This window comes from Balaenoptera physalus (assembly GCF_965194825.1).
Source record: "Balaenoptera physalus genome assembly, chromosome: 3".
NCBI classification, from domain to species: domain Eukaryota; kingdom Metazoa; phylum Chordata; class Mammalia; order Artiodactyla; family Balaenopteridae; genus Balaenoptera; species Balaenoptera physalus.
Genome location: NC_138890.1, coordinates 51787183 through 51803234, shown reverse-complemented (window position 1 = coordinate 51803234; position 16052 = coordinate 51787183). Strand labels below are relative to the sequence as shown.

General features: G+C 40.9%; 2 protein-coding genes and 1 long non-coding RNA gene across 7 annotated transcripts in view; 2 read left to right on the top strand and 1 right to left on the bottom strand.

Moving 5' to 3' along the window:
- AFAP1L1 (actin filament associated protein 1 like 1) overlaps nt 1-3341 on the top strand; it is a 75845-nt gene extending 72504 nt beyond the window's left edge. The window contains 1 exon segment of the mRNA XM_082454107.1: nt 1465-3341. Within this exon segment, the coding sequence (XP_082310233.1) occupies nt 1465-1488 (24 nt within the window). The 3' untranslated portion in view covers nt 1489-3341.
- LOC309657205 overlaps nt 1-5577 on the bottom strand; it is a 131518-nt gene extending 125941 nt beyond the window's left edge. For all 4 annotated transcript variants that reach the window (XR_014261693.1, XR_014261694.1, XR_014261695.1 and 1 more), the window contains exon 1: nt 5446-5577. This is a non-coding gene — a long non-coding RNA (uncharacterized lncRNA). The remainder of the gene's footprint in view (nt 1-5445) is intronic.
- Nucleotides 5578-5788: 211 nt separating this feature from the next.
- On the top strand, nt 5789-16047 carry GRPEL2 (GrpE like 2, mitochondrial). Of its 2 annotated transcripts, XR_014261682.1 has the most exons (5): nt 5789-5902; nt 8167-8320; nt 9269-9350; nt 12771-13204; nt 13753-16047. XR_014261682.1 is itself a non-coding variant. In XM_082454298.1 (4 exons), exons 1-4 carry the CDS (start codon nt 5826-5828, stop codon nt 13133-13135), a joined length of 678 nt encoding a protein of 225 aa, XP_082310424.1. In that variant the 5' UTR covers nt 5789-5825; the 3' UTR covers nt 13136-13221. The 2 variants fall into 2 exon arrangements, 1 of the variants encoding a protein (XP_082310424.1); XM_082454298.1 differs by lacking the exon at nt 13753-16047 and having other exon boundaries at nt 12771-13221.
- The last annotated feature ends 5 nt before the right edge of the window (nt 16048-16052 follow it).

Sequence of the window (16052 nt, the reverse complement as noted above, 5' to 3'; positions counted from 1 at the left end):
GAATATTCACACCACATTGAATAAATAGATTACAAACAGCCTCATGTCAGTTCAGGTCAGTTTTTGCCACTAAATGAGTTTGTGCCAGAACACTTAAAAAATGTTTTGGTTTCAGAGCTCTCTGGATTTCAGAATTGCAGATAAGAAAGTGTAGATCTGAAAAACAAATACCTGAGCATTAGGACATGAGTTTAGAGAAGTAACCAGCCGAAGGCCAGATCATCTAGATCAGCAAACTTTTTCTGGAAAGGAAAGGGCCAGACAGTAAATATTTGCGGCTTTGTGGACACATGGTCCCTTTCACAAGTCACCTCTGCCATCATAGCAGGAAAGTAGCCACAGACAATATGTAAACGAATGATTAACATGGCTGTGTCCGAATAAAACTTTGTTCATGGACACTGAGATTTGAATTTCATATAAATTTCAGGTGTCATAAAAAACTATTTTAAAAAAAAAAAAAAACATTTAAAATCTGAAAAGTCATAGCTGGTGGGTCATACAGAAACATGTAGTGAGCCAGATTTGGCCCATGAGCCATAGTTTGCTTCTCCTTGATCCTTGCAGGCCACTGGAAGAACTTTGGATTTTGTTCTAACATAATGGAAAGTCACTGGCAAATTCTGACCAAGGAATTCTTAGATGTGAATTACATTTTTAAAAGATCATTCTGACTACTATGTTGAGAATGGATGAGGGGATAAGAAAGATCAGTTAGAAGAAGTAACCTTGATGAGAGATTAGAAAGGTTTAGTGGAGGTGACAGTAACTAGCTGGCTTTGGAGGCAGAGCAGAAGTATTTGCTGATGAGGATGCGGAGGATGAGGAAAAGAAAGAAATCAAGGATGACTCCTAGGTCACTGCCCTGAGCAACTGCAGTCAAGGTGGTGAAGACCTGAGAGGGAGAGGTTGGGAATGGAGAATCCTCCCACCAAGAATTTTCTAACCATCATCTTCTGCCCTGGTTCACCCTATCCCCTCCTGGGCTGGCTGGAAATGCCATGGATTTTTAATAGGTAAAAAGCCATTCACTGCTGGCCCTGACTTCAGTATTCATCTCAGGTGAACTCCTAGACAGCCCTGGGAGAACGAACAGAGCCCTGTGGGTTGCCTGCCCTCACCCTTCCTTACCAAGCTGCTTTGGCCTCTCTCCCATCAGCCTCCTACCCAAACCACGGTGCTGTGGAAAAGCACTGACGCAGTCCCCACTCCCCAGCTCCTTCTGGGCCCCAGTTTCCTTGTCTGAGAAAGACAAACTGTGGTGTTTGAACCCCCTTAGAGATGAGACCCAGCATGGAGAAATGACTTACCCAAGGCCAAAGAAAGAGAGTGGGACTAGGACCCATGACTCTCTGATCTGGCCATGGAGACCTTTATATAATTAGGTGCAGTGGTATGTTTTTATCCTGCAGGTTACACTAGAATATTTAACAAACTGATACTTCCTGTCTTTCTGTACTTCAGGAATGGGAAATGAAGAAGACCTAGAAAGAGGATGAGGATTTCATCCAAAGGAGATAACACCTTGTCCATCCAAGGCAGAAATGCTTTTTTCACAAGGAGACATCAGAAGACTGGAAGTAGCCCACACTCTCTGGGGCACCCAAAAGACCAGCCTTTATTGTCTGCATGATTATAGGGGACATGGGGAGGGAAGAAGTAGGAGAGAAGAGGGAAATGGAGGGCATCCTTATAACTTTACAGAGGGTGGAAATGGGGGTGGAGGGAGACAGAAATCTGCACAGTCGTAAAGGTTTTGTTAAATGTCTTTGCTTTCCCTTCTAAAGAAGAAATGAAAGCATATGTGAATAAGCCATTCCATCCCATTCTCAGCATCCCATTCCCAGTCCTTAGGAAAAAGGAAGGCAGTGCTGAGGCATTGGTGGTACAGTATGAAGAGACAGGACCTGATCATCTGATCCTGCTTGTGCTGAATGGATTCATACTGGGCATTACTGACAACCGCTGGGCAAGATAAACAGGCTGAGAAATCAATAGAATTATCCCTAACTTGCATGAAGTGAACAAAAACTACAGAGATCACGCAAATTCTACAATCATTCCTCATGATTATAGAATCCTCATGATGCAGAATCCAGAATCCCTGATTTGAGTGTTTACAAATCAGAGATCTGGCAAAGAGGGGTTCAGCAGGCAAAGAGAGGTTCAGCAGCTGACATACTTTAAGCTCACAGTGCTACTCAGTGACAGAAGCATGGATTTCTAATGTCCACAGGATGTTGCAGGCATTGTAGGATGGGGTCATTTGCTGTCAATCAAGTCCCCTACCTAATTTATATGGCACTCAGGCTCTGGGAGCTATGGCTATAAATCCAGGTGACACTCCTTGTCTTTAACCTTACCTTGCACTTGGAGGCCCACCAGTCTGCCCTTTCATACCTGCTATCAAGTAAAACTATCATGGAGAACCAAGAGGATGGTGGCTCATTTCTGCCACGGAGTGCTAAACTTTTACAGACACTTGATATTTTTATAGGGGAGCAAGGACCTCAAGTCCCAGGCAGTCTCCTAACTGCGCCACTCACTACTTTCTCAACACTGTAGGCACTTTATAGGTCTTTACCACCTTTCCCTCCAATAAGGATAAAACCATTTAACTGTATGAGCTCAGAGGTTAGCTCAAGGGGAAAGAAGAGACATCCCAGAATAACCTCTGGACTCTTTGCTAGAGGCTGCACACACTTTTCTTACCTAAGACTTTACATACTTGAGCCTCACCCAAACTTTATCACCCTCTGAGGTAGCTAGAGACCAAAGCAAGTAAAATAACCTGACCAAAAGCACCTGGCTGCCAGTGGCAGAACATAAGACTTAGGGCTAATGAGCCTGGATCCAGACAAGGCTGCTTGAGCCCTGCCTCTGCCACTTACCAGCTGTGACTCTGACCTCTCTGATTGTTTTCCTTACCTGTGAAAACCATGTTAACAATTGTACTCTTCTCCCGAGACTACTGGGGGAAAACCCGGTTAACAACTATACTTTCCTCCCAAGACTACTGGGGGAATTCAATGAGTTAATACACAGGAAACACCTTGTACAGCATCCAAAAAATAGGAAATGTTCAGCCATAGTGGTTCTTCTTATTAGCTAGATAAGAAACGTCTGACTCAAAATCCTGTGTCCTTTCCACTGAAGAAGAAATGACTTTCATGTGGTTATTACAACCACCAAAAGCTAAAAGGCAACCAATCTATAACTGACAGCTTTCATCCAGATTCCACCTGAGTGTCTTCAGTAACAAAGGAGTTCACATAATCTGAATTGTCAATGTTCTTTTTTAAAATGTGGGTCCTGGAATGGCACCCAACAATCCAACTGTGTCCGCAGTGTGTGTCACATTCTTTCTTATGTAGTTATTTTGAGGTTAAGTGCCTTTTGCCGTCAATAGATCTTGGCTCTTTGAGAGGGGGTACCCTAGGAAATTAATAATTAACATTTATTGAGCACTCACCACGCATCAGACACTGTTAACCATGACTGGCTACACAGGCATACAACCTGTGCAGTCAACCCCACACCTAGCAGAGCCCTGTGCTTGGTTTATTGCTCTGCTGTTACCCTCTTAGTAATTTCGAACAACGGGCTCCACACTTTCCTTTTGCCTTTTATGTAGCCGATCCTGGTGCTAACTAATTACTTTTCTAGGTATTATCCCTTTAATCTTTACTAAAATCCTGTGAGATAAGTTCTATTAACCCAGTTTTCATAGTTCAGAAAATGGAAGCCCAGAGAGGTTAGGTAACTTGCTAAAGCCCACAATTGGGAAGTGGGAGAGCTGGCACCTGAATACATGAAGTCTGACCCTAGGACTCCCCTCCTCTTAGTTCCAAGGCTCTATTTCACTCATGTCTCCCCCTCCTCTTGCACTGCAGTATTCAGAAGAACACAAACACTTAATAGATGAATAAGTGGATGCAGCACATTTGGTGTAACTTAGCTAAGAGAAGTGGTAACAAAATGGCTAAAACATGGATGCCAGTTCTGGTTTGGTTGTTTTTTCAAAGTGTAGGGTCATGGTTCTAAAGTTGACTTGAAGTTCCATCCTCCCCAACACTGCAAAGTGTTTGGACTATCAGATTTCTAGTATCACTGGCTCCTCAGTGGGGGTCTTTGAGCAGGTTCACCAACCTCTCTGAGCCTCAGTTTTCTCATATGTAAAAGAGGATCATAATCCCTCCTTAAACCATGCTGTTCTTTTCCTAGGGCCAAAAGGAAACATTAGGTTGCTGGTTACAACACATTTGAGCTAGGCCCTGGATAGAATATAAGGATGCAGAAGACTCTAGCTTTGTCCTTATGGAACTCACAGACAGGCAGAGAAAAAATATGACCCAAATAGCTACCGTACAAGTAAGCCATCCTGTGGCGAAGATTCAGAATGTTGAAGGCACACTTCCCATCCCTTAAAAAAAATTTTTTTTTAACATTAGGGACTATCCAGTGACTAGTCTGGCAACTCCAAGTGCCCTCAACCCCAATCACCAGTCCGTTCTCACAACCTGTCAGTTTTCCATTACTAAATCTCTCTGAAATTCATCCACTTCTTCCTGTCTCCACTGACACCATCCAACTTCATTAATTCATTCAACAAATGCTGGAACATCTACTATGTGCACCTACTGTACTCGATGTCAGAAATCACTGCTGTGAACAACACAGAAACTCTCATGAAGCTCATACCCTAGTTGAGAAAACGAACAAAACCCAGCAAAAGTGCTGGACATAACTAAAACAGTAGCGACCTTAGATAAAGTGGTTTACAAAGGTCTCTCCGGTGAGAAGACCCCAGGACAGAATACAACCCTTCTGTGCACGCACCAGTCCAACAGCTTGTCTCCCCACCTCTTAGACCCAATCTCCTCCTCACAGCAGTCAGTGACCCATTAAACACGTAAAGGCATCGTAACATGTTCCCATTGCAATCAGAGTAAGACTCAAGTTCATTAGACAAAAAAAAAACCTTGAACTACATTAGGGCACTGTTTCCACTCTGTTCATTAAGCATGAACAGACAAAAAAAAATCTCTGCCCTAATGGAACTGACACGTTAGTGGGGGGAAATGAGAAAATACACATTTTAAAACACAGTAAGTCGGGGGGAAAGGGGAAATTGGAGGAAAAAAAAGCAGGGAAGAGTGATGGGAGATGAGAGTCAGGCTTCGACTTTTTTAATTCCTCAAGCGCTCTGGCCCTGCTTAACCACCGTATTGTGTTGCTCCTCCGCTTCCTCAAGTACTTCAGTGCCTTACTCGCAATACGCTCCCTCTTGATTTTGCAGATGCTGTTTCCCTCTACCTGAACCAGCTGCCTCTTCTTTTCATCTACTCATTATTCCGCTTTCAGTTCAAACGTTATTTCCTTTGGGAAAACGCCCCACACTCGGCCATATCGTACTCTAGGCTTCCGCAGCACCAAGCCCCTCACCTTTAAACACCGGTCATATTTTGACTTTATAGGGCGTTAGCAATTGTTTGTTGTGCATAACTTCATGTAAGCTCCTTGAGGGTACAGCAGTTATTCCCTTTGGTCGCCGCGAATTCCGCGCTTAGCACAGAGCGCACGCCCTTGTGACAGGAAACCAACCTACTCGCCGAATACGCCGGGGGCCGGAAGGGTTGCGTTTCGTCGGAAGACCGGGTAGGAAACGGCGCAGGGCCAACCCGACAAGCAGCGTTCCCATCCGGGGCCCAGAGAGAGAACGCCTTCCCGCGAAGGCTGCCGGGAAGCGTGGTTTTTGAAGCGAGCGTATCTCGTCACTTGGGGCAAGTGCGCGTGCGCAGCCTCAGTCAGCCGAGGTGGGGAACATGGCCGTCAGGTTCCTGTGGGCGGTCCGGCGGCGGATGCAGCCCCTCCTGGCCTCGAGTGGCGCGTCGGATGGCAGGTAAGCGAGGCAGGCCGGGGATCCGGGACGTGAGGGCGATGCAGGAGAAGCGATCCGGAGGGGCGATTTTAGGCTGGAGGGCGAGAGGACCTACCAAACCTCTCGGCCGCTACGACTGGGCGCTCACGGCCCCATCTTACAGAGCGGGAAACTGAGGTCTACAGCCTTGTCTCCTTGCCGGGCCGAGGAAGGTGGAAAGATCCGAGGTCACGCCCTCGGAGGTGGGAACTGTTCTTCAGCCCGAGCGTCGATTGAATTGGGGATGTACCCTTCCCACCCCCTTCTCGACAGCTTTGGTGTCTGCGGGTAATTTGGGATTCTCTCCCAACACCCTGTGTGATCGTATCTGAGCTTTACTTTACCCATCGGTAAAAGAAGGCCGTTGGACTTGGTCTTTACAAACGGCCCTTCCACCTGCCTTAGGGAGTTTGAAGTTCCGGTTGCTACTTTTATCCGTCGGTTGCGACTTTTACTGATCATTTATCATGCCGATTGCAGAACTATGGGTAGTTCTTTTTATTCTCCCGTTTAATTGAGGAAACTGAGGTTTAGAAAAGTTGAGTAACGTCTCCAAACTTAAATACTCGTGAAGTGGTGGAACCCAGACCGGAAACCAGTCAGGGCTGTAGAATCGGCCCTTTAAAATTAGTGACCAATGTTACTTATTCTTAGGGACTATTCCCCGTTGACAGTTTATTTATCGGAAAGAATAAAAATTGCTGAGTAGGGGGATGGGTCAGGTTGGATCTCTGAAAAGTAAATTAAATTACGGTGAAATCCAGAAATTTTGCATAACTATCTGTTACCTTTTTAACACACCTGACCCAGCACTAGGATGAGAGGTTGAATTCCGGGTTTCAAGCTTTTTTTTTTTTTTTTTCCTAGTCTTTTTGACAGTTTTTGGTGTAGGGAAGTGATCAGAAGGAAAATGTTCCCTTCTAATAAAATTTCCCCCAACTCCAGTTCTGAAACAGTAGCAATTGAATGGATGTGCCGCAACTCCCACTTTCTCACGCCTTGGGCCCTGGCCGTGTGCCCTTTCAACTGGCCCTGAGGATATTTTGACCTCCTTTCAATTGGATAAATGTAATTTGTTAGGAGTTTAGGAGGAAGGATCTGTTTCACCCTGTGTGATGTGTCCCAGATCAGTGGTGACCAATTTTCGGACTAAAAATGTGTAATCTTGTGTCATAATAACTGAATTCAGGACTGGCTTGGAAGATAAAAGTAATCTTGCCCACACCCTTATACTGATGGTTCCCTCTTCCCTTTCTTGAAGTAAACTCCTTTACCCCCTTTAAACCTTTGCTTAAATTTCACCTCAGTGGCCACTTTTCAATATATACCAGTTTATATAAATAAACTATTTGTTTTAAAGACCTTTTGCGTTCACAGATTTCTTGATGGTTTTACTTCATATTAAATTATGATGATCCAGGAGGTGTAATGGAAACTTCCTTGAAAAGGGGGGTCAGAACTGCTACAATCCAAGATCTACAAACTAGCCCCTACTCTAAACTTTTTATGTGAACTGAACTATATATCTATATGATCTGTTTCATTCACCTGTATATAGTTCACCGTCCACAACATATAGTAAATGTTTTATAAGTTTTTGTTTGACTTGATTTTACATATAGGTGAGCTCCCAACTCATTTTCTCTTAGTGTAGGTTCTCTTCCATAAAAGCCTTGCTTTTACTTAGAGCTTGTGATCAAGAAGGCTTTAGAATTCCAGGCCTCACTCCAATTCGATAAGGTACCTTTACTGGGCTTAATTTTCCCCACCTATAAAATGAGGGATTGAACCTGAACTGTACGGCTTTTTGTTTTGAATTCTTGCTTCTGATATTGCCCTGCTGGTTCTAGGTATTATAATTTCTTTTTGTCTTGCTGACTTTTGTGTCCCCACTTCCAGCTATTTCTACTGCCTGATGCTCAGTATCGTGATTCAGCAATACTAACTGTGTAATCTTGAGCAAGTCATAAGCCTCTCTGAGCTTCGGTTTTCTCATCTATAACATAGGGATGATGATAGTATTTATCTCACATGTTGTAAGATGAAAAGATGATTTAAGTAAAACCCTGTCAACTGTGTCTGGCATTTAGCAAGCACATTATAAGTGTTTGTATTATTACTGAGACTGAAAGCACTTTGTCTAGAGAGAGTCAATCTGGGAAACATTCCAGCCTCTGAACCTGGTTATAACTTCAGCTGTTTGTGACGGCATTTCTTCATAATGCACCACCTCCCTCCCACTTTAGGGGATGGCTGCATCCTTTCAGCACTGCCACCCAGAGAACCGCTGGTGAAGACTGCAGTTCTGAGGACCCTCCTGATGAACTTGGGCCCTCTCTTGCAGAACGAGCCTTAAAGCTAAAAGCTGTTAAACTGGAGAAGGAAGTCCAGGATTTAACAGTGGGTAGATTTTATATTATCACTTCATATATTCCGTAACATATATCATATTTTCTATTATCTGTTTATATTATCTATATTCACATCTTTTCTCTGATTTAAATATCCATGTAAAGTTTTTTAAGTCAGTTTTTAAACTGTTTCTTCTAATTAGCTCTTTACCCCTCTTGCTAGATATACTAGGCAAAATAATCTGTACTAGTTCAAAAACATTACTGACTGCGGATACTCATCTCTTTTCAGTTCCCTGGTGTGTCACAGTACTTAGATACCTGATATTTTGGTAGCTTCAAAGGAGGTACAGTGCCTGGCATGTAGTACACACTCAATTAATATTTGTTGAATGAGTGAGGTCATTTATCATTGTATTCTGCCAATCAGACTACCTCTGGCTTACTGTGCCAGTACTAGACTGACAGACTTTGAGAAAGAGAAATAATTAGAGTAATTCCAAAGCAGGACCACCCAAAACCGGTAAGGAGTTTGGAAGGTGTCTTGTGAGAGGAATGAAAGGAACCAGGGATTATAAGAATGAAAGAAGAAAAGACTAAAGAGGCTAAATAATTGCCTTCAAATAGATGACATATTTTTAAAACTTACTCTTGGCTATCCTAGAGTTCAGTTCAACGAAAGAAAGTTGAAGGGTGGCAGTGTTGCCTGAAGGTGAAAAAGAAAGCTTTTTCTCAAGATAATGAGCTTGAAAACAGTTGTTCTGTGTTCAAACTGGCAGCCTAAATGACAGCCTATCAGGGCCGCTATAAAGAGAGATTCCTGCTATGACTGGGAATTTGGAGTAGCTGATCTAAGATTCCTACACAACTCCTGCTGTTGTTGTTGTTTTAATAAAAATCTATACCAAGGGTGAAATTTGTAAAGTAAGCAAAAAGTTTCTTTTCCACCAATAGGCATTTGTTTTCTTATCATTTTGACTTTGCTTTTGATGCTCAGGTGAGATACCAGAGAGCTATAGCTGATGGTGAAAATATAAGAAGGCGAACCCAGAGATGTGTAGAAGATGCCAAGATATTTGGTGAGAGGTTTATTAATAATAAAAATACCTTTTAGTTTAAGGGCACTTACTAACAGTTGTGCACACTGAACTTAGCAAAAGACACATCTGGGTCCTTAACCAATCTATACCCTACCCTTCCTCTATCCCCCTAGGCTTTCTGCTCTGCTTTTTGGGAATGTTGTCAAGTGAACCATTTGCTAAAGTAATGTTTGCCTTTATTTTCACCTGACCTTTGTTATTTTATTTTTCAAGCATGTACGGTTAACATTCTAGTGCCTATACAGGCAATTCTGTTTAACTCATTAATGAACAAGTGAATCATTAAGATGTTCAGAAGAGAATCCAAAGAGCAGACACATAGGCAGTCATAAATGCTGAGATTTGCTTCACATAAGCAAAACTGGTCCATAACCATAGTGCAGTAATCAACTGTATCTCCACCAGACAGTTTTCACAACTATAGACAAAAATCATTTGCATTACTCTCAGTGTTCTACAGCTTGCTGAGTTATAACTCAAAGGTTCAGACTACATGGAATCAGATAACCCTGAAAGCTGTGCTAGATTGAATCTGTTTTTTCACTGATGGCATTGAATAATCTTTTTGGTACATTTCAAAGTCGTTCAGAAATTTTTTCCTAAATGCACCACTTCTTGTTCCAAATTTGTTCATGAAAATGTTAATTGAATAACAGGGATTCAAGAGTAAAGGGCAAATCTGTGATTACTTGCTGTACTCACAGTTTAATATGGAGCATTATACTTTGACTACACATAGAATGGAGTGCTTGAGGGGCCCTTGGATTCTATCTAGTCCAGTCTCCTCTTATAGGCAAGCTAGGAAAAGTTATTTGACAACAGGTGTAGATATGAATCCATTGATTCCTGATCCCTAATGTATTATTCTTTCCCTTATATCACACTCCTTCCTGTTCTCTGGATTTTATCCGCTATCTGTACAGGGGATTCACTCCATTCCTGTCCTGTCCAACCCTAGTCCTTTGGCTTAGCCTTCTGCTTTTCGTTCAGTGCTATAGATATCATGTTTCAAGACTTTGAGTAAATACTAACCCCCAAATTGTATTCCTGAATAGCTAAATACTGACCCCAATTGTGTTCCTGATATTTCATCCAAGTTTTAGTCTCATATTTCCAGCTATCAGGGCTCAGTGGCCAAGCCTGCCACCTGTTAGTCCATAAATACAGTTCTGAATTTCATCAGAAAAAATTTGTGGAAATTTATTTTCTCTTTTGTTAAATAGTCACCTACATAAGATGCTTGATTTTGCCTCTTGTCCCACAAAACGTAAAATATGTACTATATGGACCTTTAGAGAAAAAGTCTGCTGACCTCTAACCACAGGGAATTTTTGTAGCAAATAGAACAATTGTGATAAGGGGAAGACTTCCTGCCTGCTTGAGGGGAGCAGGGTGAGTTGGCTTACCAGAAGTCAAGCTTCGATGCATGAGGAACTGGCTTATGTCAGTTTCCTCAAGAATTAATAAGGTTCTCAGGAACAAATACTTATTAAATAAACTCAAAAGAATTTGGTAATCTAATTTGTTAATTTATAGAGAAAAATGTGTCAAGCAAAACATGCCACATAAGTCATTTGCTTGGGTCATTTCTTCTTATGGTCAGGAATACTTAGAAAATTGAAGATTGCTCAGTGAGCATGGAAGTAGAAAAAAAGAAGAAAGCTTTCATTGTCATTTAATTAACATACAGTGTAGCATGATGACTATCCTCCTTCCAGGGACAGTCTTGTCTCAGTAACCCATTTTCTCTTAAACAGGTCACAGAGATCCTTTCTTTCCCTCTAAGAAATGTTGCGGACACCAACCATCTATTGAAGTAAGACAGTAATAGGAATAGGATCAGAGACTGAACCCCTCACTGTACAGACAAGAGAACCTAGGCTTCTGTTTACCCAGATTCATACAGCTTTACTGACTAGAAGCCAGGACTTTTTGTACCATGGCAGTGTACAAATCAGTCCAGCAACTTACAGCTTTCAAATTCAATTTGAGTATTTGTCTTCCTTTGTATAGCCAGGGAAAGCCTTTGATGTCCCTGATTGATCTTTATCAGACATTCTTTCCTCTTGGATGTAATTCCAAATTTTATCAGTATACTTCTCAAGCCTTTAGCTAATCTCTTCTACCTTTTCAGCTGATGTCATTAACAGCCATTAATATATATGGCTACCATCCCTCATAGTGATGGGAGAGGTATCTTGTGGAACTCACCAAGTCTAGTTCCCTGGAAAGGCCTGCTGCTTTCACTCTTTCCTCTCCATTGCCTCCTCTCCTACTCCAGACCATATTATACCAAGATTACTTCAGTCAGCTCTCTTCCATTTCTTATATCTTTTCTTCTCACCCATCTGTGATGCCCCCAGCACCCCACATTCATTGTGTATGTTACTAGACAATTTGACTCCTCTTCAACTTGTTTTGCTCAAGAAGCTATAATGGATTTCTATTACCCAGAAGTTAAAGGTAGAATTTTTGCCTCTCTGTCAGTCATTCCTTCCCATCCAGGCAGTACATACCTGGGACTTCTCTCCTCTGTCATCATCTCTTTTATTGGCTGTCTGCTTTGACACAGGGCCTTAAACCTGTCGCTGGACTAAAGCTAGATCAACAAAGTCCTTCGCCCCTCACCAGCTCCTACCAGGGCCTTTGTGTTACCATAGGTATCTGTGATGATGATATTCCTTATCATTTCTGTAAGAAGAATGAAGAATGCAGCATTGGGAGTAATGAGATTTCTCAACAACTGAGTTCACTTTTATAAAGTTTATGTGACTCTAAAAAGATTAGACAAGCTTGGTGGCCTGTCTCCAGCAAGTGTATATAACTTCATAGCAGGCATTAAGAGACTTACCTCATCCGTGGAGTATATTTTTTTCCTGTTCTATTTAGCTAATCCTCAAGAATAAACCACTCTTTGACTCCTCCTTAGCACAGTCTTGTCAACTATTCTTTTATTATTCCCCCATCAATGAAATACTAATGTCTTGTTCCTATTGAGAATGTATGCCTTTCCACAAATGAGACAGGTGGGAATTTTCAAAATATACATAACTTAGTACTAAAGGTGAATAGCAACAAAGATACAAGAAGCATATGTCAAGTTTTTAAAGGACAGGTTTCTGAACCTTTTGTATATAGTCTCACCTAGTTCTTGGGTTCTAACCATCTTCCCCATTTCCCAGAATGCTTCCTAGTCATATGCCTTCCAAGAGAAATGCTGGCTCGTCAGTTGGGTTTCAGGGGTAATCATTGGTGATGATCCCTGAATCCTTTGTGGCAATTTCTGCATTTCCTGGGGTACCCAGTACACCAGCCAGCTCTCTGAGCCTTCCCCAAACTGCACCCTCAAGAGCAGAGTGGTTTCCTCACAAACAATAAGAGTATTTGGTTTCTCTGTAGGAATTCAGAGTTTCTGTAAGGATTTGGTGGAGGTGGCAGACATTTTGGAGAAGACTACAGAGTGTATTTCTGAAGAAACAGAGCCTGGGGACCAGAAGCTCACTCTGGAGAAGATCTTCCGAGGCTTGTCACTTTTAGAAACAAAGCTGAAAAGCGTGTTTGCCAAACATGGCCTGGAGAAGATGACACCCATTGGTGACAAATATGACCCTCATGAGCATGAACTCATCTGTCATGTGCCAGCTGGTGTTGGGGTGCAGCCTGGCACTGTGGCATTAGTAAGGCAGGATGGCTACAAGCTTCATGGCCGCACCATTAGACTCGCCCAGGTGGAAGTGGCAGTGGAGTCTCAGAGAAGACTATGAATGGGCCCAGAGGAACTGAAAGTTCTCCCAGAGTGCAGTCACCTGTGATTCCTTTATTTATTAAACTAGGTTCGTATTGTACATGAGGTACTTCATGTGATCTGTTTTGGATTTAGTCATATTGGCTTTATTTCTAAGATACTCTTTTGATTTAATGTGACCTGTTTGGTCACATCAGAAGTCTTGCCATTGGGCATTTGAACAATGTGACAAGTGTTCCTGTGGCCTTATCAAAATATGTTTAAGAAAATTATTTTTAAATTGGTACTCTGATGACTTTCAATCCAAAATTTTTTTTAAAGGTGGAAATGAGTATATGTTTATGTATTTTCAACTAAATGTTCCTTACTAATGGTCCCTATAAAAGGAATTGTATAGAATCTTGTATTTGTGGAAAAAGGAGATGGTAGGGATTGGTTTAACATTTGGGTACTTAAATGATAAAGCTTTATAGTTGTATGAATTTAAATCATTTCGGTTGATTTTTATGCACGTAGATTTTTCAGGACTTCCCATTTTTATTTTATTTTTCTTTTAGCCATCTTTTGTCCTTGTAGTTCCTGCCAGATAGACTTCATATTCACACTCATTGTCCCTTTTCAAATCCCATTTACAAGGCTAATGGCCCAGGCAAGACTTGGAAGGCAGAGACTGGCAAGAAATCAAGATACGAGGTCCCTTTCAAGCAAGTATGGCCGAGAAACCTTGTGCTTTCTTTGTTGAGTTATCTTCAAATTGTTTTCAGCCTCCTCCCTAGGTATATAATCATTTCAGGGAAATTGAGGCAGCACCAACAGCTAAAGACCTAAATTGGTCTATATAGGTAATTTACCCACAACTTCTCTTTCCACCAGCCCTTAAATCCTCTGCCACTTTGTCAGATTTACCTTATGATCCTTTATTAGATTACGTGGGGAGGTGGTCAGGACAAAAAAATGTTAGGGTCCCATGATTCCTCATTAGTTATGCTAGGTTTGGGGTGTTTTTTTTGGGGGGGGGTACTCACAATTCACTACCTCTCTTACATTGACAAGCTTTATTTCCTAGTTTTTGTGTCTGTCTTATGTCACATGTGTAAACATCTAGCTCCCCTTTTATGTATTGACCTCCTAGAGTTAATGAGCCTATGTGTATATTTTTTATTTCAGTCTTGCTTATAGATAGTGTTCTGTAAAAAATTTATTCAATAAATGAGTTAGTGAAAGAATGAGATATAGATATAGATATATATCTATATATATATATCAATTGGACATTAGAAAGGAGGTCATATGGTTATTTTAATGTTAGAAGCAGCCTTCATGATGATCTAATCTCACCCCTTCAGCTTCTTCTGAAGTATGAAAACATAGTCCTTTTAGGACTAGACTCAAAGAAAAAAAAAATCTCTAAAACTAGTAAACTAAATTTTAGTGAGAACTTAAGTAAGAAACAACTAGATATTAACTTCAGTCATTTAAGTTTCAACAGTTCTATAACAAACATGCAAATATGTCCCCAGCAGAGAATTAAATGTTGTTAGGTGTCCAGATTGCCCAGGTTTAGGTTTAAGTTACTTACCCATAAAATAAATCCATTTCTACTAGAACTCTATGACCCCATTCTGTGGGGTGGTGAAAGTTATCCTCTTAGACATCATAGGTAGTTCTAGCATACTACACAAGCATGTATCAACAAAGCATCCCCCAATGAGTCCTACCACCTCCACCAGATTTAGACACTTAAAAAAAACAAATACATGCTTCTAAGATGCAAGCAAAAGACTGTTGGTGAGATTTTAAAACCAGAACCTCTTTTGGCATTCCACTAAGTGCATACTGTAAATATAATGAGCAGTCAGATTTCACAATAGGAATTTGTCTTTTTTTGCCTTCATTCCTTTGAGATTGACAAATAGTGAGGACAAGAAAATGAGCCAATTATGATTTCCTTTGTGTTCTTGGATCACTAGCTATCATTACCAGTGAATTAGAATAACCATAATTTTAGGTGTGGAATGTTGATTACTTGAAGAGTTTTTAAATATTCCTTGCAACCTCCTGTTTTAGCAAGTAGACTGAGAATAATTTTAGATTCTTCTATTATTCAGTAGTTTTGCAGACTTAAAAGTATAAATTTAGAAGATGGAGCTGTAACAGTGAGAATCTCAAAATGCTGCAGGGCTTTCACGAGCCAGCGCAGCATAATAGAGCATATGCTTAGTAGGCATCAACTTGAACATAATTCCCAGCCTAGTCACTTCACTCTTCTGAGCCTGCTTCCACGTTTGTAAAATGGTTATAATTCTCAAAATATTGCGAGGATTAAGCGAAATGTGCAAATTGCCTATTACAGTAGGCCCTCAAATATTTATTTTTATTGCCTTTTATTATACACATTGTTTTTCGTATGTTTTTATAGTTGCCTAAAGTCTAGGGGAAGGGAAAGACTGGTTAAGTGGTGCTTGACTATAAAAAAAAATTGTAAGCTAATCAATCACAGTGAACTTATTTTCCTTTTAGCGTCTGTTTTTTGTGTTTGTCTGTTTTAACCATAACAAGGAAATCTACATTTTTAGACTGGAGAAATAAGAAAATTGTTTCAGTGCCCTTAATTATTTTCATCTTGATGGTAAAGTAAAAAGACATCATTGGCTTGCAGATGATATGTGTAAGGAAGCTTTGACTTATTTGAAGAGGGATCTTGGTGCTTTAGTACTTGGATTTTACGAATCTTTTGTGGATTTTCCTCACTGCCATAAAGGAATTATTCAGTTTGATACTGATATAAGCTTGTGGTGCTCTTTCATGGCAAAGGATTTAATAAGTGAAGAAAGGTTCTTAAACACTAAAGCAAAATCTAATAAGGAAGACTAAGGATGAAATATAATCTTCGGAAACAACTTTAATAAAACCTTAATTGAAATAACTGTGTTTCA

Bases quoted from the DNA above. Each gene is read 5' to 3' on its own strand.
- GRPEL2 (XM_082454298.1), top strand. From the start codon at position 5,826: ATGGCCGTCAGGTTCCTGTGGGCGGTCCGGCGGCGGATGCAGCCCCTC. The intron at 5,903-8,166 runs GTAAGCGAGGCA...CTCCCACTTTAG, and splicing joins AGTGGCGCGTCGGATGGCAG to GGGATGGCTGCATCCTTTCA. The intron at 9,351-12,770 runs GTGAGAGGTTTA...GTTTCTCTGTAG, and splicing joins AGAAGATGCCAAGATATTTG to GAATTCAGAGTTTCTGTAAG.